The sequence below is a fragment of the Pyrgilauda ruficollis genome, unplaced genomic scaffold (genome assembly GCF_017590135.1).
Source record: "Pyrgilauda ruficollis isolate IOZ18807 unplaced genomic scaffold, ASM1759013v1 scaffold37, whole genome shotgun sequence".
Lineage (NCBI taxonomy): Eukaryota > Metazoa > Chordata > Aves > Passeriformes > Passeridae > Pyrgilauda > Pyrgilauda ruficollis.
In genome coordinates, this window is record NW_024525156.1 from 6,470,461 (window position 1) to 6,497,807 (window position 27,347).

Below are 27,347 nucleotides of genomic sequence, written 5' to 3' on the forward strand. Positions count from 1 at the left end.
TAGTGTTCATTTTAGTAATCAAGTACAGGCAAGCACCTTTTAATATAAAAAACCATCACTACAATAGGAAGTTCCTTGTGAAGCCATTGAGGGAAGTAATTTCTCAAATTGTGAGATTTTACCCATAGTGTTATTTTAACATATGAAAATTATGGTTATCAAAGCACTAACAAAATGTTTATGACCCAACAGGGAAGTAAAATTTCTCCAAAGGTATACACGTGTTGTCTGCACTAAAATGCACTCTCAACAAATGCTGTAAAGTCTCTCTGCAATTACTGCATTACTTTTCAGTATTACCTGTAGGATACTTCTTTCATTTAAATTAAGTACAATGCCTATATCTTACTGTATGCAGAGATTAAAGGAGTTCTCATAATATCTTTAATGGAAAACTGACAGGATCACCAGTGTACAAGCCACATTGCAGCCTTTAACTGAAGACATTTTAGAAGTAAAAGGAGAAGAGCAAGGCTATGTATGGGAAAGTGAATCCAGAACTATAATTCTTATTCAAACACACAGAGGAAAAAAAATAACATAAAGTAATTTAGGTTAGAAAAGACCTTTAAGATCATCAAGTCCAACCATTAACTCAGGACTGCCAAGTCCACCACCAAACTATGTCCCTTAAGTGCCATATCTACACAACCAGCCCCTCCTCTAGACATGCTCTGGCACTTTGATGTCCTGGTAGTGAGGGACCCAGAACTGGACTCGGCACTCAAGGAGCAGCCTCACCAGTGCCAAGCACAGGGGAAATTCACTGCCCTGGTCCTGCTGGCCACACTGTTGTTGGTACAGGCCAGGATGCCACTGACCTTCTTGGCCACCTGGGCACATGCTGGCTCCTGTTCAGCTGGCTCTCGACCAGCACTAGGTGGAGATCCTTTCCTGCTGGGCAGCATTCCAGCTTTTCCAGTAACTCTCTTCCCCAAGCCTGCAGCATGGTAAGATAGTATGTTTTCTCTGACTATCCTTATGGAAACAGAGGGGAATCTTGCAGAACACTGTAGTTTTCAAATCAAGATACCCTCTGAGGATGATGTGAGCACATCCAATCATCCTTCTGGATCCTTCATATACTATGAAGGCTTATGTCAGTCAGCATGTCTAAAAGCAACATTATTGACTGTTTCTCCATCACCCCATACTAAGTGCAAGTATTCCCTAGGAGAAAACTATGCCAGAAACAGGTATGTATGTATCCTTGATCACCAGGAATCCAGCAGTGCAATGAACAACATCTAAGTTACCACAACAATGCAACTATGTGTATTATAAAGAAAAACAAGGGGCTAATGGAGTTTATGCCCACTGCCTGACATGTGAACAAGCAGGGTGCTGTGATGAAAGGATGCTGGGCACAGTCCAACAAACTCACAGAAGAAGATGTAGAAATACCTTTAGTTTAATGACAAAATTACAGGGAATGATGGCCTTCAATGAGTTGGAAAAATAGATGCTTTCAGCGTGCAGTCACTCAGCTGTTACAACTCCATGTGATAGTGTCTGGACTGATACTTTTCTTCTGAAGAGAGTTTATGGAAATGCTCTCCAAGATAAAGAGGACACTGTCCAATTCAGCAGTACTTATTAAGGGTGCAAGGGAAGGCTTCAGGCAGGAAAGTTCAGCAGTTGCTGTTCTTTTATTTGGCATCTTTGAATTATTTTCCTGAGATAAGAATCTCAAATGTTGTGACTTTACTGGCAAAAATTAATTTCCTATCTTGAGGAAAGGAATCATTGGTACCAAAACCCCTGAGTGAACTGTTACACCTCTGCAGCTGATGGCAGGCTGCCATTTTCCATGAGGGCAAAATGGTGTTGGCGTGTGAAACTGCACAATTCAATCATTTTACATGGTGACCTCATACAAAGGAGGAAAATGTCATTATAGGAAGAAAAGAATGCTGTGGAAGAATGAACCCTGTGTTTAATAGAATGTGCTCTTTAAAAGAAATGTTCTCTGCAGAGTATTTTAAAATGCTTCTCCTTTCCTATATCCCCTGTCTGTTCCTTCTTGGCATCCAGGAGCAGCTACTCTGGCCCTGCTCACAATCTTACCATTGTTGGTGTAAGAGCCTCTCCTGAGAAGAAAAATGCCATCTGAAAGGGTCTTCTTGTGCTCTTCTGCCTGATAGGCTTTTCATTTGCATTCAAATATCTGATCAAAACTTCTTCCCTCTTTCGCTTTTGCCTTTAAGTTACATTCTTCACTATTACCAGTGAAAGAATAATTCATATACTAATTCACTGAAGAATTCTGAGATTCTCAATTTTGGAATTATTATGCCTAACTGTAATGGGCTGCCTGGCAATTTTTATAATCTTTATATTATGACTTCTGCCTCCCTATGTCCCCTTCTACTTATGTGAGACCTTCAGTGATGATTGGTCACTACTCAAAGGAAGATAAAAAATCCAACTATCAAACAATAGCAAAAACAATCCAATTTCTTCAACTCCATTCTAATGTCTGCTGCACCACATAGAACCCAGCACAGGGAATAAAAATAAAGGCACAGAATGAGAAGCACTACTGAGAACATGTATAGTACCTGCCTTGCAGACAGCAAGACTCAAGGAGACTCAGGAGTAGCATTTGTGAAAAACTTTCAGACAGAGCAGCAGTTACAACTGTACTTTGAAATAAAGACTTGCACTGAATGGTTTTGAGCAGCATAGAAGTGGCAGCACCTGCAAGAAGTAACACCACTGTCTTTATCAAAGGCAAGTGTTTATTGCGTTTACCTACTGCTGTTCTGCTGTGATCAGGGGTAACAAGGGAAAAATAGAAATTCTTCCAGAAATACAAAACCTAATTCACTCCAGAAGCTGGGTTTATTCTGTGAGAAAGAAAATTGCTTCTGAACCTTAGCATTCAGCCTGGGACATCTTCACATGAACAGTTACCAACTTTGTTTGAAGTACTTTAAGATAGAGAAGGGGATTTGCAAACCTCATTGCTGTGTAAGACTGAGCAGGACATTTATGCTGATGCAACCATAAAAGCACATTTCCAGTAACATCACCAAATTCATAAGCACACCTGTGATCAATGTGCTCTAGAAATAACACGTACCATAAACAATATGGTCAGGAAAAGAAAAATAGCTCTAGTTTCCCTAGCCATGCATCCAACTTTTTTGACTGAGCATTTTTTTCTCAGATGTTTACTGGAGAGCATTTTCACTTCCTTTTCTTGAGGGGAAGGTTCAGAAGAAGCAAGGGGTAGTGTTCCATATTTCAGCCACAGAAATTGAAATATTTTAGAAGATAAAAATGTAATGGTAAAACCATAAAAGATACTAGGAATCTCAGAAATGCATATAGTCACAGCTGCTATTTTCTATTTCTGTCTAAATTTTATGTGACACTCTTCTACAAAAGAGGAGGCAGGCCTTTGTCTTACCAAGTACGTGAGGAGAAATTTTATACATATCCCACTAATTTATGAGAGTAGGACAAGTCTGCCACTATACAAAAACAAGACTGAAAGAATGGTCAGGTTCAGAGGAAAGATCATTAATCATCTTTTTGGCTAGGTGATACAGTATAAATCATGTTTCAAAGAAGAAGAATAAAAAAAGTATTTCAGAACAGTTATTTCCAGAGACTCTGGATGAAATAGCCATTAATTGCAGTGTGAGTATTTGATGCTCAATAGTGACAAAGGTAAGAGAACTTTTTTCCCTGTCAGGAAACACCAGAGCTAAAACTTTAAAAACTGCATTACATTTCAAGTTCAATACAACCAGGTAAACAAACTGAATGGTTGTATAATATTATTCTTTCTGTGCATGCATGATCAAGTGTATATTAAAGATTAACATTTAAAAAATTATTTAGTGAATTCCATTTGCCTTTTCCTCAGTGGCTGTCAGACACATAAAACAACAGCACCTCTTCTTTACTTACACATATTTAGGTTTGTCCTTTCTCTAGGATTTGAAAGACCACCAAGACAGTTTCTTATCTTTAGCCTAAGTCCTTTGCTATATTAAAGCTAGGTATTTCATCAAAGAGCATTTTTCTCTGCTTCAAAAGAATTGTTTGGAATTTTTTTGCTCTGTAATCTCAATAAGAGATTGTAAGGAAAATATGCTGCATCCTGGCGCTTTTTTCCTTGTGTCAGCGCTGGCAAGATTCCCTGCAACCATGCGCAGCAAGGCTGGAATGCTGCTATCATGAAGAAGGAATTCAGTATTAAATGTGGTCATTCTCACACAGAAGAGAACTGGCCACAACACACAACTGCAACACAAATACGTTGCAGAAAAGAAAATTTTGGTATCAGTTTCTATTATTTAGGTGTTAATTAAACTCATAATTCAGACACATCCTTAACAGTTATCACAGGAGTTGTCCTGGGCAGGTTTAACAGGACTGCCCAAGTTCCTCTGGCTAGGTATACACCTACAAAGAATCTGAGGTATCTGTTGTGTTATCTCCTCATCAACAGGATTTTGAACTCTCACAAAAAGGCTCCTTGAGAAACTGATTCAGTGGGAGGTCGAGCAGGCCCTAGGCACACTACTGAGCCATTTGGGTAGACCCTGATCCCAACAAGCAAACACAGAAACTGTTCAAAGAGCTCTGCTGAAGCATGACCTAAACACAACAGGACTTGCCGTTGAACAACAGAGGTTTGTACGTAGATATATACAGACAGAGATAAAATACTTTGATAATGTTGGGTGCTTTAGGCTGAAAAGCTCCACAAAGCATTAGGAAAGTATTACAATACATCCCATTATTTTGTCCTCTAACAAAAATCCAAAGTACCAGAAGTTTGAAAGCATATTCTTACATGAACTGCTTTAAGAAAGGTACTTTGGTTTGTTTCTATAGCAGTTCATGTTATTACATAGTGAAGGGTATATAAAAGTCCTGAATAATAACAAATGAAATGGGGGAATCCTTGTTTTATCTGCTATCCTATCTCACAGAAGAAGCTCAGAACACTGCCTAGTGCTCTACTGTTGTATTTACCTACCTTCACCCTTCCAGCTCATGAGCCTTAAAAGCTTACAAAGGCTGATGCCCAAAGGTTGCTGGGATGGGTGAGATCAACAGTGATCAGACCCCTTCTTTCCTAAATGGTTAGCAAAAGAAATTAAACCATCTGCCTCCCTCAAATGAGACAGCTACTTGAGGGGTCTCAATCTATGGCTAACAGGAGCCAGCAGAGATTGTGCAATGAGTAAATTGTTCTAATAATTTAACTGCCTTTCTCAGAGTTTTATCAGGTCTTTTATTGAAAAACTTATTTCTGAATAAGGATGAGAGTCAAGTACAGAGAGAACACGCAATTAAAATTTTCAGTGATACCTGTACCAGAATTCTCTTCTCCAAACATTCCTCACTTCACATTCATGCAAAAATTTCTTTATTACTATATCTAAGATGTTTGAGGTGATGTTTGCAACCAGTGCAGTTCTGCCAACACCAGCAGACTACATGCTTACTCACTAAGTAATTTCCTGAGCACGAAAAAGCCCGCAAGGGAAGGTTCTGTAGTGAGATAGATCCACGGAGTGGGCTGTGCTGAGGGTGAGGAAGATGAAGCACTGGGAAGTCAGCATCACTGCACAGCTCTGATGAATAAGCAGGAGCAGATCTTGATCTCAGTTTACCTTTACATGCCAGGCTAAAAGGTGCCAGTACAGGCACAGATTTATGTGCACACCACATGTCCCTGATTAGCAGTGTCTCTGAGAGGGCCAGGGGAAGCAGCTGGGGCTGGTAACGGCTTCACTCATTCAATTTTAATTGACTGCTGTGTGTTTGTCAGATCCCTCAGAGCTGCCTTCCTTCTGTTTAACTTGTGCCAAAAGCAGCACTGGTCCCATTAACCACAGGGAACAAACAAGAAAGAAGTACCTGTCAGCTACAGGTACAGAACAAGCTCTATACTGATGTCTGAATTACATTTTAGATACAATGTGCAATGAATTCCAAGATCATAGAACAGTGAGCACCATTCAAGCTGCAAACACAGCCAAATTAAACCTATTCACACAATTATGCATTACAGGATGCTTTGATTTAGAAATTTCTTGCTAAATTTTCATATTCTGTGTTTGTATTTACCGTCTAGATGCCTCTCAGAGAGCCCTAAGGAAATGCCCATATGTTCCAGAGATCAAGACTACACCACTAGGTGATTACTGAACAACTATGATAGTGTTTAAATGGTATGCAATCAATCAAACTGTTCCAAAGAAAATAAAACAATGAGTTACAACAGTATTTTATGCTTTTTTTTTCATTTTGTAACAGTAACAAATGACTTAAGAGAAAGCTTTAGTAAAATGGGTCTAGGCATATATCCATGATGTCTCTTTTAAGTTTTTCAAAGCACACATAAATAATTGGTGATGATAAATAGCAGACAGCAACACTGCTGAAAAAAGGATTTATAAATCTTACCTCTGCTTTTATTTTATTGTCTCCGAAACAGAGGTGTTGTAAGTAGGCTGCAGCATTTGACTGTACTGAGGGAAATTGATGCTGTAACATCTGTATAACTTCTGGAAGCTCTGGATCCCGCCATCCAAACTCTCTGTGTGAAAGCAAATACAAAAGATTCATAAAAAATTCTGCTATTAGTGAATAAAAGTGCCAACAGTTAGTCAACAAAGAAGACAGAAATGCCTAAATAAAATATTTTTTGCCTCCATTATTATCAAAGCAAACATTAAAATCAAATATGAAGCTATTTGTCATTTTAAGCTGTACTTCTCTGGAAAAGAACTATACAAAGTATAACTAGAAGAAGTAACTTTGTGGAATTAGTTCTCTAACTGATTAAGTTTTCTAAATAAAAAGGCTCCATGAAACCTTAAAATATGAAAAGAAAGAAAATGCATGCTCATATCACCACAAATGGTTTGCTATGAAATACTGATTTGCAAAAAAGTCCTTTTTACTTATTGCTGTCTCTATGCAATACCAATCACTATCTTATACAGAAAGCAATGACCAATTTTGTCTATTGTTTGGGTTGGTTTTTTTTTTTCAGATACAGTCAGTGCAAAACGTTTACACATTTCTGGCCATACTTGAGCACTCAAGTCTTTGCACTTTACTTTAATCCTACAAAACATGAAATGCCATTAGCGTCACATAAAAGAACTGAATTCAAGTATGCTGAAGAGGTCCCAGTATGTATAATGAAGCTTCCAGGCCTGAACTTAATCTATCACTTCAGGTGAATTTTTCCACTCTGGGTTTACAGGTAAAATCATTCATGGAAATGGCTTTGGACTTTGCGTCCCTAAAACCAGAAATACACACAGCCTCTCTGCATGGCATACTCAGTTATCATATGTCTTTTCCCCAAGAGCTTATTTTTTGTGCCATATAAACATTTTGACCATCTTCTATCTAGTGATACATTTTTAACTAAAAAAGGGAAATTAGGGAAACTGGGAAAAAGAGGTAACTTACAAAAAAAGTTCTCTGTTGCATTTACCATGATCATCTGGGACCTCATTGCCAAAAAAAAAAAAAAAACCCAACCTGGTAGACCTGTTGCAGACTCCAGCTATATAATATTTGGCCAAAATAATCCTGATCACCAACCAGACTCCTTCCTAAATTATAAAGATCATTCTGCACTGAGGTCAAGTTTACATCACTAGGGGAATTCACAGCATCTCTCCAATCTGTCCCAACCACACTTTAAATACAACAATTCTCCATGACATTTCAGGGAAGGAAGACTTATTTTACAATAATAATGAATTGCGACAGAAAGGGATTTTCTGTTCTTTTCTCATATGTGACGTTTGTCAGATTGAGAGTTGTCACTACAGTTGTGTCTTTATGGAGAGTCAGAATATGGATATGAGACGTAAGAAAACCCCTCAGAATTTCATTGGTTATTTCTCCTCTGACAAAACATAGGTTAACTCATGAATATTAGAATTCACATTAAACATTTAAAACAAAGAAACCATAAAGATGTAGTAATAAATCACATATGGACTATTCCAATGCATTTTTAGAGGATATGGACTGTTGGAAATCTCTGCAAGAGACATCTGCATAGGTTCTGAAAGATTTTAACAATTAACTGATATTTTGAAAAGCCAGAGAACATCGTAAAAGGTATCAGGGAAGGCTACAAACTTCAGGGGCTGAAGATTGAGAGCATCACATTTTCAGCTTACCATGACTCTGTCAACAGGTGGAAAGGAGGGGATTCACTGGGTACACATTTTTTTTATGTTTGAATTGCTAGAGATCATAGAAACAATGTTATCTGACAGGGTAGCTTCCTCTTTGATCTGCTTTCTTTCAATTAACAATATTAACATTTCCCAACAGGTTCTTCAAACCTATTAGGCCTGCATTCCATAGAAACAGCTCTAAACAAACCAAAGACATCTTCCAGACTTTTTGATTCAACAAAAATAAGAAATGAAAGCAAAATCCAATAAACTAACTGAAGACAAATTAATTAGCCTACCTCCATTTCTAATTTATTCTCATTTTCAAGCCTAGATGCCAAATGCAGGTGCGGGTATTTTGGAGATCACCAAAGTACTGATAGAAAAGTTTGAATGACAAGACTACACTACGTGATGAAGTGTGGGAACTTCTACCAACAAATTCTCTCGAAAAGGAAATTTCCTCCTTCTCAACATGTCTATTACTTAATCCAATCAAGAAACAAACCAACCAAAACCAAACTAAACAAAAGGCCCATGATGTGCTGTAGTACACAATGGGCTCTGACCATCTGCTCAGGTTTTTCTTCCTCGTGTCCTGGAATCCAGAACAGAACAGGCAATGAGGGGGCAAAAGGAAAAAGGTCCCTTCACCAAAGGAACAGTTAATTTTTCTGAGGAACCTGAAGCCTCTACATGGTACTCAAGCATGATAACAAGGCTCTCCCTACTTTTACCCTTTGATCTCCCAGAGCAGTCAGCATATGAGTGAAGTATGACTACTTGTTGCAAATGGATATGTGTACATTGGATGTAAGTAGAAAATAAATTCAGAAAAGAAACCCTTAGCACTGCATATTGATTTTGTTAAGTAACCAGTTTTTGGAGAGATAATGAACAAAGCAGGAAAAGAAGTTTAGAAATTTATCCCTAGTATGCACTGTCATTTTAAGCAGATGGTCTCTAAGACGATTTTATTTTTAGTAGTTTCTAAATTAAATACAGTAGCTACATAAAACAAACAAAAACTTCTGTCAACAGTTAGGGTTGCCTGGATAATTGTGATAATTTTAGCCACCTTCAGGGCAAGAAAGAGTAGTTTCCAGGAATTTAAATTTTTCATTTGTTTTATATAAGTGTTTTATAGGTGGAAAAAAGTAAGAATGAGAAAGGATTTTTTTTTTTTTTTTAAGGACAGCAAGTTTGCAGCTCTATTAACATTTAAGTTTTTGGGTTTTTTTTTTTTTCCAATTTAGCCTTATTATGAGAGGTTAGAAAGGCTACTTAATGAAGTCATCTGGCAAATGCCTGGAGAAGGAAGGAGGACTGGTATTCTTAAAGACAAAGGCACAAAATGTTTGTGGAACAATTTACATAGATGTGGGGAAAAATCAAGGCCATGCCTCCAAGCACACTTACCTAAATGACAAAAAAATATGTATTAAAATAGAGAGCCAAACAAAAGGTAACAACTAGTTGGAAAGAGCTAGAATTAAGTGATCTTTTACTCCCTAGCAACAAAAAGCAGTAGGGTCAGTATTTGATAGAGATAAGGCTAAAGGAAAGTAGAAGGTTAATTAAAATCCAATCTACCTTGAGTTCTGTGAAACATCTGATACTGTGCCACATGCAAATTGACAAAACTTGCATTTAGTAAAATTATAAAGCAGAATGAAGCAGAATTTGAAATCACAGTGAACATCCTAAACAAACACTATCTAAGCCTGTGCCCCTTATTAAAACATCACCATGCTTACAAAATCTGAGAGAGGCAATCCACACAGATGGTGAAACAAGCTGTAAGGCTGGAGTAAATCTGAGGAGTTGCGTGGCATTTTGAGAATGTTAATAAAGTATCTGTGTGGTTGATCCAAAAATGAAGAGTAAGGTAGTAGTTGTACACACAAGATCTTCACTAATCTACCCCTTGCCTATGATTTCCTTGGAGTAAGAGTACTAATCCATTTAGGTCAGCCAAAGGCTTCTGCTGGCAGTGTAAGTTTGTCCACAAGAGAATCCCAGCTACGCAAGAACTTCACAGTTTGTCTGGAAAGCAGCATTTGCCACCATGGACTCCAAATATTTTGGCAGGTTGTAAAAGTGCATTTTTTCTAGGAAGCATCCTCATCTGAGGAGACTGACTGAAACACACCAAAGTGTTCCAACCTTCATTTTTGGTGAAAATTGTGCTCTAGGATTGTAGGATTGATATAATTTGGAATCCTGCAGAAGGTTTTAGCTTGACATGGTGACTGAGGCAGATGTTCCACGGATCACACCAGACTACTGCTCCTGCAGTAGAAGAGGAACAAAGGGGAACACTAAGCTCTATGTAAACTGGCAATATATATACCTAGAGTTATCACAAAAGGCTATGTCATATTGTGAGCAACTGAAGAGAATCAAGGAGGAGTTCTACAAGAGACACAATTCTGACATAGAAGCAGTAGCGCCGAGAAATCCAGGCTGACTTGGGTACTGCAAGTAATGCATTGAAAACAGGTCCTGCTCCTGCTATCGTATCACATACATGTGTGTGTAGTAAAAGAAGCAAAAGAGATGCAAACTTAAAAGAGATTGTTTGTAATACAGCTAGGTGCACTGGTTCTGTGGGTTCACTCAGAGAAGTGCTGCTGAACACAGAGGATGTACTGCATCTGAATATTTGCTTTAATTGTGCCAGATTTTTTTTCTTCAGCTACTGAAAATGCTGATAGTACACAGAAAAGCAAAACCAAACATCCTGTTACATATATATCTGCACCGATTTTAAAGAGGCTACTAAATGAGTTTTAAAAACACAGGTCTCCAGCTGGTAACTAAGGATACTGATTGCTTCTACAAAGCATTGCAAGAGCAGGTGTGATGGCTCTCTCTACTCTCCAGCCACTGGTCACAGTGAATCTCACGAGAGCTTGGGTTCTTATTTCTGATTTACATTATTAGAGCAGAACATTCCCATCTGATCAGGCAGTTGGCACAGGCAAGCACTGACACCCAGAGCTATTCCTGTCTCCGCAGCATTCCCCAAAGGCAGTGCTGTGAAGACGCCCGCTATAAAGAACCATATGCTTGACAAAGACTGAGCTACCACCAAGAATTTATCAAAGAAAGAGAATGCACGATTTTTTATTCCAAGACTGTTTAAACCAAACTCACCTGTGTGTTCCTGGCTGTCTTAATATGCATGTGAAACAGCCTTAAACTGGTTAAGGAAAGGTCTTCATATACGAAGTGGTGCTCAACGGCAAAGGCAATTCAATCCAAGCTAAGAATATTTCCTCAATTTTTACCTCATATACATTGTGGCATTGATTACGCCAGTCTAAAAGACTTTCTGTTGAATTTATGCCTACAGACACAGACCCTTTTGTTTGCTTCCTCCCTCAATTCAATAAATAAAGTCTGAAAATCTCTTTTTCCTCATTTCAGAAAGGAGAGCTGTGAAAATGGTTTTCTGGTAGTACTAAAAGAAAACAAACTGCATGTAGCTCAGGATCAAACAAGGAGAACTAATCAAAAGCCAAGAGAAGATCAAAGAACTAGCTTCTGTGTTTAAAGGGAGAAATTAACTTCTATTAAAATATTTGGAAGGCAATATACCAATACTACAAGAATCTCTAAGGACTTGGTACATTTAAAAAAAACAAAGATAGGATGTTACAACCAAATAGAAAAAGAAATCAAGAATACTTAAATATAATCCACAAAAAATGAATGTGATATAAAGAGGAAGGAGCCATCTAACAGCTCATTTCCTTATATTTTTTCTGTAGCTCTCTGACAGTCAAACAAAAGAGAACACAGACTTACTACACTTACTTTATTGTGAGTTAAATTTGAAGTGCTTCCTTGAAGTACTTTCTCTTTTTCAAACACACATCTCCATACACACATACACAGAGATTGCCAGCCTGCTCTGAATGATCTCCTATAGTTTAAGAGGAGGCAGAACCACTATACTTGCTTTGAAAATGGAACATATGAATACTGGGTAATTTCAGCACTCAATTTTAGGAAACAAAATAGACATGTCAATCTCTGTTCCTCTCGCTTTGGAAAACCCTCAAAACCCTTCAGTACACTCCCCCAGTTAAACCTGGTCAAAGGAGTGTACCATAACAAGCACTAGAGCATCATCCTCAGACCCATGGTGACACAAACACCACATAACTAACCACAAGATGTAGAAATAGCCTGTTTGGGCCTAATGCAAAGGTCTTAGGACAGAAATGAACCCTCATCAGCAGACAGCTCCCTATGCTTCTCTTTTTGTCCTTTCAAATTAGATAAGCCAAACCTTACTGAAAAAGTAAGGAACAAAATAATCTGACATAGTTTAGTCTAAATTTGGAAGCACCAGAAGGACAACAGAGAAAAGGCACTGAAGATGTATCTTCTATGAATAAAAATGTTAAATTCTTATGAAACAAAAAAATATGTTATTGTTTATTCCAACTTGAAAACTGTAGCCTGTGTGGGGCGCTCCTTAAGACTGGAAACAGGTGATCCACCATCACACAGACTGAATGTGAACATCTCACCAAATCTGTGATTCCAGAATCTTGCAAATCTTCACCATTTCTTTCTTCCTCTAAAAGAGTTCTTTACACTTTCTGAAAAGTTGTTCTTTTTAGAGCTTTTCAAATTTAAGATGACTGTATGTAAAACAGCTGAAAAAGTATCTGGAACTCATGCCAAAAACTTGGATGTTGTTCTTGGGTTATGACATTTTCCTTGGTTTATGCTTTCATGTGGCCTAAACTAAAACTGCCATGCAGCAGTGCTTACAGAGATTCAGCACAATGTGGTTTTTTCAATATATTTCTGTCTGCTAATGAGGTGCAGAGAAGGATGTGATGTACCAGATGCACAGGATTCTTGTCCAGCTCTGCCAAGCAGCGACGGAGATGCTCAGCATGTCCCAGGCTCTTAACATAACCATAAACCTGGGGCCTCAGTTAATCCAGTACTTCAAAAACTTACATCTTGAATACAGCAAAGGGCTAAAACTGGCTTGTACAATGGCAGTTATACCCTCCTGCAGTTCTGCCTTTGCATCCTTCACATTTTCTCTGATAAGGCATCACTCTTCTGCTATTTAGATTTTAGAATTAAAAAAAACCCTAAGACGTGAGCATGTGAAGAGGCAACATGAGAACTACTTCAACACTTCAAAAATGTCCTAGAGCTGAACCATCTTTAGATTTTGTGAACATTTCATTCAAGAGGAAAAGATTTTAAAGATGATTCAGTTGAGTAAAGATTATGTAATGACACTGGACCATGTGTCACTATTTACAGTTCCAGGTTACTGCCTTCAATACAACGTAATTATATTCAGAGGTATAAGTATCATCTACTCAAGGTTACCCTAATTTCATTTACAAATGTCTTTTTAATGAAAATGTTTTTATGAACATTTATGAAATATTTTTTCACTCTATATTGGTACTGATCTATATATTAATTCTCTCACACCTTGTGAGGGAGCTTGCATTTCTTATTCCTATGAGAAATGTTGCCTGTACTGTGAGGTAACCATACCCTCAGTACCTGGTACAATGTTATCTCTCCTATGACTGTGTTTTGAGCAGGGACTTCAGAGCTTTAGACTATCTCTTACTTTCCCATTTGTATTACTTGGTTTGTTTAGTTTGTTTTAGTTAGAAAGTGGTATTTGTCCTTTGAGGCTGTTGAGCTGAAAGTCTTGAAAAATTTGTTTTATCTGTTCCTCAGCAGGTATCTGCATATACAGGAATTGCCTCTGAAAAAGCAAGTAAGAGGCAAATTAGCTAAGCTATCACGATATCTTTAAGCTGCCTAATTTATCTTCTTTTTCCCTGTGATGAATAACATTTTTCTGACCTCGAACTACCAAAGGGCCTTACAGTAGCTTAATACATTGCAGCTGTGAAAATATGCCAAGTTAACCCTTCCCTGGGAGACCAGCTTACACTGTCCTCCCTCCATCTACAGGAGTTCACACATCACAGGGCAGATTCCAGGAGATTGTGAAATGTTATTCACTGGCAGCACTGTTGTTACAGATGCAGATATGTTTTCCTCATAGATCAGAAAGGTGGAAACGTAGGCAGGAGATTAGAACAGTACACAGACCTAGGGGATTCCAGCCTTGACTCTGTCATTGACTTACACTGTCAGACAGAATTATTTACTTTAATGCATTTCTCTGAGGTTTGAGAGGTTTTCCACCTCCACAGACCCATAAATCAAAGCTGTCTCCTTTTCTAGAACTACTGTTCCCACTAAGAGGCTCCTAAACCATTCTGTATTTCAACAACAGGGGGAAAAAAAGGCTTTTGAGACTCTGCTCCTATACAGCCATATAGAAATGTATCCTTTCCAAAGGACACATGTTACTCCACAAACCCTTGATTTCCCTAGGAAAGTGAGAGAAGCATTTCTGAGAGGAAGATATTTATTTCCCTACATGTATGATAACACCTAAACATTGCAGCTATAAAAAAAGGAAGTGGAAAAAAAAAAGCAGCAGGAGAATTCAAACATTAGCCTAACAGCACCAATGTTAATGACTGAAATCACATTCATCTGCAGGAGGGGAAGCTGGCACACACAATGCTCCCTGAAAGGCTCAAAGCATCCACATTATTTTTTTTAACAACCAGAACCACAAAAAGTTCCCAAAAGGTTTTGAGGCATTGCACCTCTCTCCAGTCAAAGCTTTTCAATGTTGTGCAATTAAACAGCATGAGTTTCACAATAAGAGAGTGACAACACATGGTTTGTCTCCCTGCTGCTCTCTTTGCCTGATCAAGCTTCTGGCTCCAGATCCCAAGTTAGATGGCAGTGACAGGAAAACTGCTTCTACCCTTTTCCAGCAGGGATGACGAAGTCAAACTTTTTAAGGTTTAGGCAAACCAAGAAACAATGAAACTGGATGTTTCTGTCATGTTCTCAAATCTAAAGCTTGGACCTACCACTGCCTGGGTAATCTGGAGATTGCCACAGGAAAGCAGCGACCACCAACACTAGAAATTGGGTGTTTTCTATGTGTGCAAATAGCAGAAAATAGGAAATTCCAACAGAGCATACAGTTTAGCACAAGCTGCAGAAATACTTTTTACAGTTGGGGTGGAGCACCACGAAAAGGCATTAATCTAAACTAACAGGAAGTCTTAATCCTAAATATCTCGTGTTATCTCAGTCCTTAAATGATTACTCCACTGAACGTACTATAGCCTAGATTTTTTGCTGTACAGCAGAAATCCAAACCATTCTCATCCCCACACATACATACATCATTCTTATCTAGGCAACATTTTCCAGCACTCCCTGTTTTCCTGAGCACAGCAAACTCTTGGTAATAGGCATTCATTTGATGCTTAATAATGAATATTAAACAGTAAAATTTAAGAGTGACTCAAGATATTGATAAAAACAATACAAATTGGTAAGTCCAGAATTTGTCCTGAAACACCAACTCTGGAAAGCCAAGAAAAAATCTTACATACATTTCTAATACTGAATTTTAAAAAAGAGAAGCAACAAACGGTATTCATTTTCTTTTCTTACAACTAGACTCCTATTCAGTCTTTTGGAAAAATTGAGGAATTAATTTTGTTCACTAAAGCTGCAATCTGTACAATACTATAAATGCACTTGAAATTGCTTTTCTTGTCAAAGGGAAATACAGACTAACGGTTTTCCTGCGCTGCTTTTATTTAAGTTTTCATTAAGCATGGAAAAACTGATCTCCTGCATGCTAGCTTGAGGTACCTCAATGTACAACCACCAAAACAATGCAATAATGCAAGACATACTTGACACTCATGAGACAGAAAGTTCATGGAGTCAGTAACAGGGGAGTTAAATTGTTAAAAAATGGTTCAAATAAAAGCTGTTGGATTGAAGAAAACATATCTAACAGCAATGAGTAGTGATACTCATACTATTGCTACTTCCCATCACATGCTTTTCATCTTCTTCAAAGCTTTGTAGAAATTCTAGGGAACTCTCCTACTGCAGTACATAGATATCATCTTCATGCCAAGCATGGGTAAAGAGAGAAAGTGCTTACATGACTCTCTGATAGAGGGGAAAAAAAATTGGCAAAAGCTAAAAGGGCTGCTATTAAATCCTCAGTCCCGGAACCCAGAGAGACTGACACACCGTTAGCTGACTGCAAAAGGTTTTCAAGGATATAAAAAATGCAGGGAATCTGGATAGAACTTCAGGGGAGTGCAGGGGAAGAGGAGACCTTCTGGGCTACCAAAGCCAACCTCTGACTGTGACCCTCCTGCTCTTTGGCATGGTTGCTCTCACATCCATTGCTTAAGCCAAAGATGGCATCTTGAATTAAATTCTTAAATTCAATTGGCTTGAATTTAAATCAATTTCAGATTCTGTTGATATAAACTAACAACAGTTTCAGTTTATAAATAATAACAATAATAAAAGAAGATCCATCACACATTCTTTCAGAAAAAGTGCTTTTCTGTTATCGGTATTGCTGTTGCTAGCTGGGTATTTTAATTTCATCCTCGTCTATGCAAAGCATCAATAAACATAATACATGTCCCACTTTTCTGAATACTAAGAAAACAAGGCTGTACTTCAGCACTTAAAAGGGGAATTAAATGGAGAAAGGATGATTTTTAGCTGGCTATTTAGTGTGGTAAGGTCTCTGATCTCTATTTGGGCTACAGTATAACCCAGAGAGTCTTCACAATGACTCAAAAGCCAGCAGAAGAACGATGAGTTTGTCAGTGGTTAAAGGACAACCAAGTGCTCGTCAACACCAGAAAAATCCACAACCCTGAACTGATGTATCAGCAACAAAAGCAGACCAAGAAGAGTAAATCCCAGCTGAAACCAGGAAGTGTCTTACTAAAATTAATGCAAAAGCTGAATCAGGAAAAAACCTCATTTACACGGATGATATTCAGATATGAATACAATATTTAGTGCAGAAGTAGGCTGTATCTTTTAAAAGAAGCTAAAATAAACATTTCACATGTATATTTGGTAGTTTTAACCAAGTAAAATCCAGCTCACAGAAAAACACCCTTTGAATGAGGGAAACTAGCTCCTCCCTTAATTGCCATCCTGTCAGGATACAATGGGGATGTAACTCTTCTATTCTTGAGTAAAAGAATGAGGTTGCAGAATGTGCTGTACAGCATTTCTACAGAAATGTTTCCAGCTGAACTGTGAAACACTGCATGTATCTAATAAATCCACTGGAGACAATAATCATGGTACTGACTCAGGGCAATTGCCCTTATTAATGAATGACAGATATACTGCCAAGGATCTATCATTTGGAAATCAGAATCAATATCTTAAATAGGCCTTTGAAACTTGAATATATTAAAGGAAAATTTGCACCTCAATCTATCAAAAATCTTTCCTCAGCCAGTGGAAGTACAGCTGTTGACAGAAAAAGAACGAGCTACTCGTATTTTACTCACTGCTCCTTGTATGGTACTTATTTCCATGCAACATGTTCAGGGTGGATTTTTTGTCTGGTACACTAAATTCCAGTGCCCATTATCTTCACTGATCCAACAATTTAGTTGGTGAGCGACACCCTGCAATATATTTTGCCAGCAGCAAGAAGTACAGAATGTGAATCGTACCTTTCCCTTTTCACCTCAGAGCTGATTTCTATCAGACTTTGCTAATCTTTCCCTCCATATTTCCGTATTGGAATTGAAAGGACAACACCACTCCCTCAGACTTTGAAACTCTTCTCTCTGTGCTCAACTGATAGCATCAACTGCAGCTATAAAATCCTTCAAATCAGAAAAAAATTAATGTTTTTTTACACATCCTTAATTTTACATTTTTGGTCAGGTTAGGAAAAATATGTATCATTTGGAAATTCATACTGCAAATTCTTGTTGCAAATTCCAAAGCCAATTTCAAAGTTCACAGATTTTCAGCTGTGTTGTTTGCAGGAGGGAGACTGGAAGTGGGAAAAGTCTGAGATTATTTAGATTTGTGTCAATACTTGCTGTTCATAAGTTTTGTTCTAATGGCAAATACAAATTCCCATAGGAGCTAGTGTTCTTGATATAACTTGATAAAAATGAAACTGATATCCAATTTCATTAAAACTCACTGTGGAAAAGCCATGGAACTGTTCTGCAACAGAGGATATTATATCTGGTATTATTTATTTATTAGGTGAGAAATCACTATATAGGTATTGAAATTAGTTTTCTTTGTTTCATAAAAATATGTCCCTCTTCTATGTTTTTTCATTTCAGCATAAAGAAAGATGATCATACAGTAAAGCCCTGTAGGCAACACTGCACATGAAGTTCAGAGCACAGCAGACTTCAGTTTGAGACTGCACTTGTTAATCACTACTTTAATTTATACAGGAGTCTCTTTCACTCTGAAGTCAATGGAAGACATATTATGCTCAGAGGTGGCTTAGAAAAATTTCTATATATGAATTTATATGCACAAATCAAATTACTGTATTAGATTTTCCCAGAAGCTGATACTAATATACATTAAGGAGAATGTTCTGCAGCCTTCCTTTCAAACTTGTGAACACCTGAGACATACAGCTATAAAGGGTATTTTTGGAACATATAAAATTACATGTTTGTTTGCAAACACCTCAAGGCTTTCAGTTTTTTAGATGGGGGTCAAGTAATTCTGTGTTCTTTGGTTTTCAGGACTGTACCATGACTACGCACTGCAGTACTCTAAGAGGTATTTAGTGGATGTATCTGAGCATGACAGTACTTCATTCTTTTCTTCCTAAAGCCATGCTAAGGACTAATGCCAGCTGACTGACAAATACAAAAATTAAAGTTAGATATACACAGAAAATAAAGTCTCTATCTTAATTTGCTACACAATGAGACCCAAAGCAATTTAACTTTTGTGGAGAGTACAGACACTGATGCTGTAACTGCTTTAGCATGAATTACAGACATAATTGTCAATCTGGCAACCACATTTTACCTGCATAATATATATTTTAAGGACAAATAAAGTTTGTTAATTAGCTCCTTGTGTCCATTACAAGTTCAGAATAGGAAAACTAAGAAAAAATTCCAGCAAAACAATAATTAAAGAGAGATTGGGAATGCACTCCCCGTTGGCTTTGCAATATATTCATTTCTCAAGCTTTAGTATAACTGATTATATCTTTTTTTAAAATTTTTACGAGTAAATAGCAAAACTAATTAGCTGCACACTATTAAGTTAATGCACATTTATCTACAACAATTCGATTCTGACTGTGAAATAATCTTTCTAGCCCATAATTACACTCCAGCTTAATTAGCATAATTTCCGCAGCACATTCTTTAATAAAGAAGCTGACATAAGGGTTGTTCTAAAACACCAAGGATATTCTAGACAAGTAAAAAAAGGGAGACAGGCAGAGCTGCATTAAACACCTATTATGTTACCAAGATAGTACACATAAAACAAGAGTATGAATTCAATACTATCTGTACCAGCACAAGCATCTCAAGTGCTTTCACTAAAGATAAGCAAAATACTTGAAGGATTTGAGATGTCTCTTGTCCACTCCACTAGAAGTGGTTCCACATCCTCCACAGCTCCTTCCTCCCCCGTCACTGCATCTCATCCCCCTCACCAAGGACAGCCTGCAGATTATTCATTCTCCCACTCTATATATTAGTTTTCTTCAGAAAGAAAACACATACTGTCTTGCATTTCTTACACTAATTTAAACACAGGCAGTCAATTTCCACTGAAGAGAGTCACTGTAGGTGAAAACACAAATCAGTCTCCAGGCTCATTTAGTCTTTAGTTTGCCAGTAAGGATTCAGCAATTGGGACTCTTATGGACACCTATTTCCCTTGTACTACCACACCAAACAAGTTTTCTGTGGTCAATGGAGACAATGCATATGTGGACAATGGCACCTGAGTACTGCTGTGCTTGTTATTAACAGAGTTTGGAGGAGAGACTCTGCCTCCCCCAGCAACCCTTTGATTCAACTTGTTCTTCTCCTGCCAAAGCCCACAATGCGCTGGGTGTCAGAGTGTATCAGATTTTTATATATCTGGGCTACAAAGTGTAATCTCAACCATAGCACAAACAGTCATGAAGTCTCTCCTGACAGTAAAGAACTAAATTTTTTAAAAAACCCAAACAAATAAACTTTCTTATGTCTTCACCTAACTGCTTCTATATAATGATAATTTAAAATGAATTGTTATCAGAAGTTGGGTTCTGTGAAAAATTTTGACTAAATATATGGTATTGGTGAGGATGTCCTTGTACTCCTCCATAACTATGAATGGTGAATTTCACCTGTGAAGGATTACCATTTATTACAGTGCAAGATGATGAAAGACTCTAAGATTATCAAAATCAGCAAGGTGATTTAAAGCCAAAGTTCTATTTTCATGTAACCTCATAAAGGATTTTAATTTAATCTGGTCTCCAAAATGCCTAAAGACTCTCCTGAAAAAAAAACGTAGACTTCAGCTTTTAAATCACACAGGCACTTCTAATAACTTCACTTGCTCTAATTAACTTTTTATTTTGAGGTTAGTATTATTAGGCAAGACCAGGACCAAAATGATCTCTGCATACTAATCAGTCATGGACTGCTGCTACTGCAACATAACATAAGAAGAGATGACCTAAAAATTCAACAAAAATTCAGAGCAACTGATAAAATAGGTCTTGGAGGAAAAAAAAAGTTGGCAACACCTATTTCAATTAACTGCTTTCATCGGAATACATACAACTAGGCAAGTTCTGCCTGATTAGAATTTAAGATAAGGAAATACATCATAAATTAGGTCCTAAAAGAATTTTTATTCAGACATATAAATGATGCATCAGCTACTGTCTCGACACTATATAAACACAGCCCATTCAACAGGTTTCAGAAGCGCACAGAAAACTGAAGATGCCCTGCGAAGCTGCTCCGCTGCCCCGTCTCAGAGTGATGCAACCCAATATTGAGGGAGCCCCTGCTTTGGCAGAAGCAGGGAGGGAGGGAGGGAAACCATGGCTAACTAGTTCTGCACCTGCAAAATCTGCCTGACCTTCAGGCCCAGGGCTGCTTAGGAGGATGCTCCTGGGACAGGCAGCTTGGGTCTAACCCAGCAGCAGCCAGGTTTGCTTACAGCTGCAGCTGTGCAGCTCCCATCAGTCTGCATTGCAAAGCCAACAACAGCTGAGCCTTCTGTTCTATTCCCTTTGAACTGGAGTTCCACACAGCAAAAATTAAAAGCTGGCTTGTCAGAAGACAAGTATTACCCTTTTTCTGAAAGTAAACTTTGCTTGTTATAATTAAGATTAGAACACATGAACAATAAAAATAGTCATATTTTTCAACAGACTCAATTACCTTTGGTAATAAAATTTTACTTCAGCCAGCTGTTTAAAATCAGGTTATCTTTAAAGATAGCATGGTAGCCAAGTTTATTAAAAGATGCTAATGGTTTTGGCTGCCAAACTACAAGGGCCTGGCTGTGAGTCTCTGTCAACTGCATATCCAAAATGAATGCACCTAAAATTACTAGCCAGTTTTGAAAACCTTGATCTGCTAGGTTTGTCTTGTTCTTTCTCTTTGACAGTTATTTACCTCTGCCAAATTTTCCTTGCAGAACATCAGAGCACTGAGAAAAGAAGAAAGCAAATCAGCTTCGCCTTCAGTCCCACAGCTTTGAGTTAGGAGATAAAGAGTTATGGCTTGAAGACATGAGATAAAAGCAAAGCAATATACTCACAGCCACAAACTCCATGAATTAAACTAAGAAAAAAACCCGTGTAGGTCAGGCAGAGATCATGCAGAGTAAGCACAGCAAGAGACAAGGAAATGGGAGGCATAAATATATTGTTATTTTTTCCATGTCATTTCACATCTCTATACATCTGATTTGCTACCTATTAAAAATAGCCCTTCTGAAAGGCCTTTCTGAAAGATTTTTGAAACCTTGCTATAAAAATCACTGACTCCAGGGCAAAATGTCATTATCAGTGCTGCCACAGAAGTGCAGAGTAGTCACCGAGACAGAAATGGTTTTAAAGATGGTGAAGATCTAAGACCAAAAAAACCCATCAAGAGGCAAATTATTGACTACCATTTGTTAAGCAAGCACTGTGCAAAAAGAAAATGAGAAAAGCTTAGTAAAATGCAATTTGTTTCACATGCCTAAGGAAGTTCTGTTTCTTAATTATGTTGTCAGGTATTTTGCCCTAAAACTCAAATTTCCTAGGAACAGAATCCTAACATCCCAGTTCTCAGAACTGATGCTGACTGGAGAATATAGGCACTACATGTATCTAAAGAGAGGCTTAAGAAAAAAATCCTCACCTTATTAAAAATAATCCCAGTGTATGCAGCTGCAAAATGGTAAATTACAAATACTCACAGAGGACAGCCCTTAATAAAATGACACCTTAGGTCAGCATTTTACCTGATCTGTTACCACACTGCTGACAAAATACATGAATGACTCTCACAGCTGAACAATTGAAACTGGGTGGTTTCATGACTGTTTTAGCAAGTTAGACTTGCTCTTGATTTTTCCCATGATAATGGAACCACTCAGCAATACAGAGGCTGAAAACTTGGATTTTGCTTTACATACACTCAAGAGCAATTTAATGACAAATCTTGAACAGACCCAGGATGTACACACAGTATAGCTGAGTATTTATGTGACACCAATCACCAGACTCACCAATACCTATCAGACTTTACTGACATCTGTTCAGCAGTCTCAATTGTTTACCAGCTGGGAAGCATCTAAATACTACTCCCACCATCTTCCTTAAAAATACTTCCATCATCCACTACAACCAGATGAGAAGTTTACATTTCTAGAGAATGCTGCTGGCCTTGGAACCGATTTCCTTCCACATCAATAAGGGATAACATTTTTAAGAGTCAAAATCTTACTTATTGACATGAATTCTCAGCACTAGATTTTCTTTTCAGACATTTTGATTTTTATATTGTAGCCACATACTTAGACAGCATCCTTTATTTCATTCTAAGTGATAGCAAAATTAAAGTATCAAATAGTTTCTTTGTTAACCAAAATTCACTGCTGTGTATTTTATTAATTGCAATTTATGGGTTAATAGTTTGACACTGCATTTTATCCAGTGTTCTTTTTCTCATAAATGGTACCTACAACCATACAAAGCACAGCATCAGACTCTCAGGGGCTGCTTCATAAGGAAATCAAATGTGAATGAGAGAGAACCAGGAACATGACAAGCAATTTTCCACTATCCTGGAGAAGACTTTTGAGAGTTGGAGATCAAATAAGCTGTGTGACTATTAAATGAGTAATTAACTAATCCTGGAAGGAGGACAAAAGTTTTGTACAAGTGCCATGAGGTATCAATCAAGAGGTTAACACTCACGCAGGAAATAGGTAACTGAACTAATCAAGCCATTTGCAACCTTTTATTCACAGTCATGCTGAGTAATCATTAAGAACACATTTATTACCACATTAAACCTTCTATGTCTTCCCAAGACTATCTTCGGTGCACGGTAAAACTCATGAGCCAAATGTTTCTCCAACTTTAAGAGTTTATTGACAGACGGCAGACCTACTTTCTTGACTTCTACACATTTCAAAATAAGGGCTTTAAAGGAAAGCTGTCCTAAAACACCAGTTGTGAGGTGAAGTCATGAGCCTTGCCCATGTAAAACATCCCCACTTGCTGTTTCTTTGGTAGGCAGACAACTGCCCAGGATCTCCAGGTGCAACTGGACTGACTGACAGGCAGTTTCTTACACATCCAAGTGTTAAAGAACTATATCACACTTCATTGTGATGATTTGGCATAATCTAAAAACTCTAAAGCTCTGTTTAAACTCGTGACCAGACAACAGCAAGATAAATAACCCTCCATGACAACCACTTGTCATATGAGCTCCAGAGAAAAGGACTGCTCAGCCAGGAGCCTGTCCAAGCTGCTCAGCTTTCCTTCGGAAGGAACGTGTATCTGTCCACCTGGACTGTGACTGCATCAGGGTGTCCAGCCTTTGGAGATGCACTGACTGAAGTAGCTGCTGAGATGACCAGAACTGTCTCAGCAAATCCCACTTTGTAGAGGTAACAGCTCATGGATTTTTAAAAAGCAATGCATTTTTAATGTTTGTAATGAAATCCAGAAGTTACAAGTCTGTGATAATTCAAACACTTCCTAGAGCAGTAATGGAGGTAAAAAGCAACAATTATCAATATTTTCATGTGATCCATTTTGAACAATAATACATAATGATGCTCTAAGGCTGACTATTGCTGAAATTCAGATGGAGCCTCAGAAGTGAGTAAGATCATCCAGCACACAGGCCAGTGACAAGGACAGTGATACAATTAAAAAAAACCTTATGGTTCTCTGTGAAATTCATTTGACAGTGCTGTAAGTTAAGGACTAGCCAACGGAATATACAGAAAACTAAATAATGACTTGCTTTCTGCAAAGGCTTGGTTTAAGGTATATTCAGAGCAAACTGGCCTTCAGGTATCTGCTGATATCTTAATTTCCATTTCAAAGGTGTGCATAGACATAGTAAAGAACTCCCAGCTATTCCCCTTCCCTAAGAGAAAGCAAAACCCTTATATAACTATCTGCTCAAAGAATGTTGTCCTACCACTGGTAGATAAAAGGACATGGAGAAGATAACAATCCATCAGTGCAGAGCAGGGAGTTACCAGATTTAAACTCAGCAAGATCCAGTGAGAGAAGCAGCAATTAGATGTGGAACACTGCAGTCAGGGGACAGCTTTCTGAGCTGAGGATGCACACACGCAGGCACAGGATGCCAAGGCTGTACCAGCAGCTCCTAAGACACAAGAAAGTGGTGCCATAAAACACCCACAAGGAGCACTGAAATGTGCAGTCAAGCTGAAAATGTGTGCTGCTCAAAGGTTTGTTCACTTAATCACTAGGATTTCTGCATCTCCCTATGACCTTCTACTCTAGCTTTTAGTCTTTAAACAGAACATTCACTTTCCATATAGAAGATCTGCTACTATTTCAGTAAAAGATGTGAAAGCAGCAGGGATGAATTTTCTCCTCTTTTAAATAGTGATGGATCCTAGGTACACATACAGAAATCCTTAAAACTTACAGACACTTTTCCCTTCCTAAAATTTCTCCATGCACATGAAAACTGACAATTAATAGTGCTAGATCTTGTGGAATGCACTAGAAGATAATGAGGTCCAGCTGTCCAGACACAGAAATAGGGGAAAAATACAGGATCACCAGCTTTAGCACCCATTAGCTTCAGAAAAGCACAAATATGTACACTGGGGGTTAAGCAAAAGAAGTTCAAAACCAGAAGATGGCTTCTGCACCATTCAACTGGACCTTGAAAATCATTAAGTTTTTCTACCATATATTTAACATACCTTTTCTAGTTTAGTGGAAAAAAAAAATAAAACATTTAATTTAGTTTGTATATGATACTGATGTTCAAATTCTTTGCATATTTTTAAGCGAACTCAAGAACAGCGAATTCTCTGAAGTGGTTGAAAAACTGGCAGCTAATACATATAACAGTCTTTACATTTTCAAACACGGCCATTTAAAAAATATCTTTGCAACAGGAAGGAGGTCAAGCTGACACTGCCACTGCACTGAAGAGCCGTGTCCATACAAAGCCTTCTAACATGGTCTGTTGACATTTGGGAACAAGTGAGCTGTGTCCTGCTTCACAAAACAAGTGAGCTAAGAACAGCCAATTTTTAGAAGGATAGCACAGCCTTGTATTTGCACTATCTATTAGAGAGTATTCTGAATTTGGAATATATCAACAGCCCGTTGTTGACACAACACGTGCTTATGTGAGTTTTCTTTTATCACGGGTAAAACAAGATGGACAGTGTATGCAATTAACATCTCTATATGCAAACTTTTCTTTTAGATTGTACATACATTCCTGTGACCATGAATTCAAATCAGGTCTAAGAAACATGCACTATTTAGAGCTATTTAGCTCTAAAATGTTTCTTAGCTCTGGCTATATATGAAGCAAAAACCTACAAACACTTGCAGTTCTTCGTAACAAAATGTAAGGTCTGCTCATAAAACTTCTGCTTTCCTTCTCACTGTAACAGAAATAATATAGAAATCTGACACAATTAGTACTTTAGTTCTTCAGCAAAAAAAACCCAAACTTTTGAAGTTTTTAAAAACATTGCTATTAAGCATGGTACTGAATATATCAACATATTAATTTGAATCTGTGAGATAGCATCAATTAGCCACAGTGAGGCAGCCACTGAAATCTGCAGGTTTTAAGCTTCTGACAGGTTACCAGGTATTTTTCTTCATTTTCTTCAGTTCAGTTGTTTGGCCATACAGCTCTCTGACCACCCAGTGCCACAGAAAATTTGGGATGAGTGTATTATATTACCCTGAAGCCCCCAGTGGGGTAGCTGCTGGCATTCTGGCTTAATAGGGAAACATGGGTATTTTAACTGCCAGAGCGACTCGACTCCGAGCACATGCCATTCGTGCACAATGACATTCTGTCAGCAAACTGCACCACTGAGCAATCCCAACGTTATTAGATTCTTAAATCCTAATTTGTTTCAGGTTGACATGACATAGTATGTTTCAGCTCCTGCTGTTAGTGATATTGTTGCAATGAGGAAAAAAAACCCATCTGTATCTTCCCACACAGTCAATGACTGTGAGAATCTGTGTGCTAATGGATTTTTTTGCTGCTCTGGAGTGTGAAGACATTAAAATATATCTCTACCACAAACAGCATGAATGACTATTTAGATTTTCTAGTAGGTTTGTTGGTTTTTTGTTGGTGTTTTTTTTTGTTTTGCTGTTTGGGAGGGGCATGGGGTAGTGTACAAACACACATTTTTTTCCAAAATTTTCAGTTTTCTCCACAGTTTTAATTTTTGAACAGTGCTTTGGATCATGTAGCTGAGTCACTGCATTTGTTAATAAATGGTATGTTTTAAATTAGACTGGCACCGTTGGGATGGAACGGAAAATGGCAGTTGGCCGTGGAGACCCACAGAAGTGATTTAAAAGTCTATTTGGGACACACTTCTCAACATCCTTTATGACTCACAAAGCAAAAGATGACTGATGTAGGGCTATCACTTCCACAGAAGAAAGGACAGCATGTGGTAAATCTTGATAATTACATTTAATAAAAAAGGTCTAATTTT

The 27,347-nt window shown here is 37.9% G+C and overlaps 1 protein-coding gene across 1 annotated transcript in view; it reads right to left on the minus strand.

Moving 5' to 3' along the window:
- The window catches only part of CTNND2 (catenin delta 2), a 522,107-nt gene that overhangs the window by 160,823 nt on the left and 333,937 nt on the right, over positions 1-27,347 (minus strand). The window contains exon 9 of the mRNA XM_041475907.1: positions 6,436-6,568. Coding sequence (XP_041331841.1) covers positions 6,436-6,568 — 133 coding nt within the window. The remainder of the gene's footprint in view (positions 1-6,435; positions 6,569-27,347) is intronic.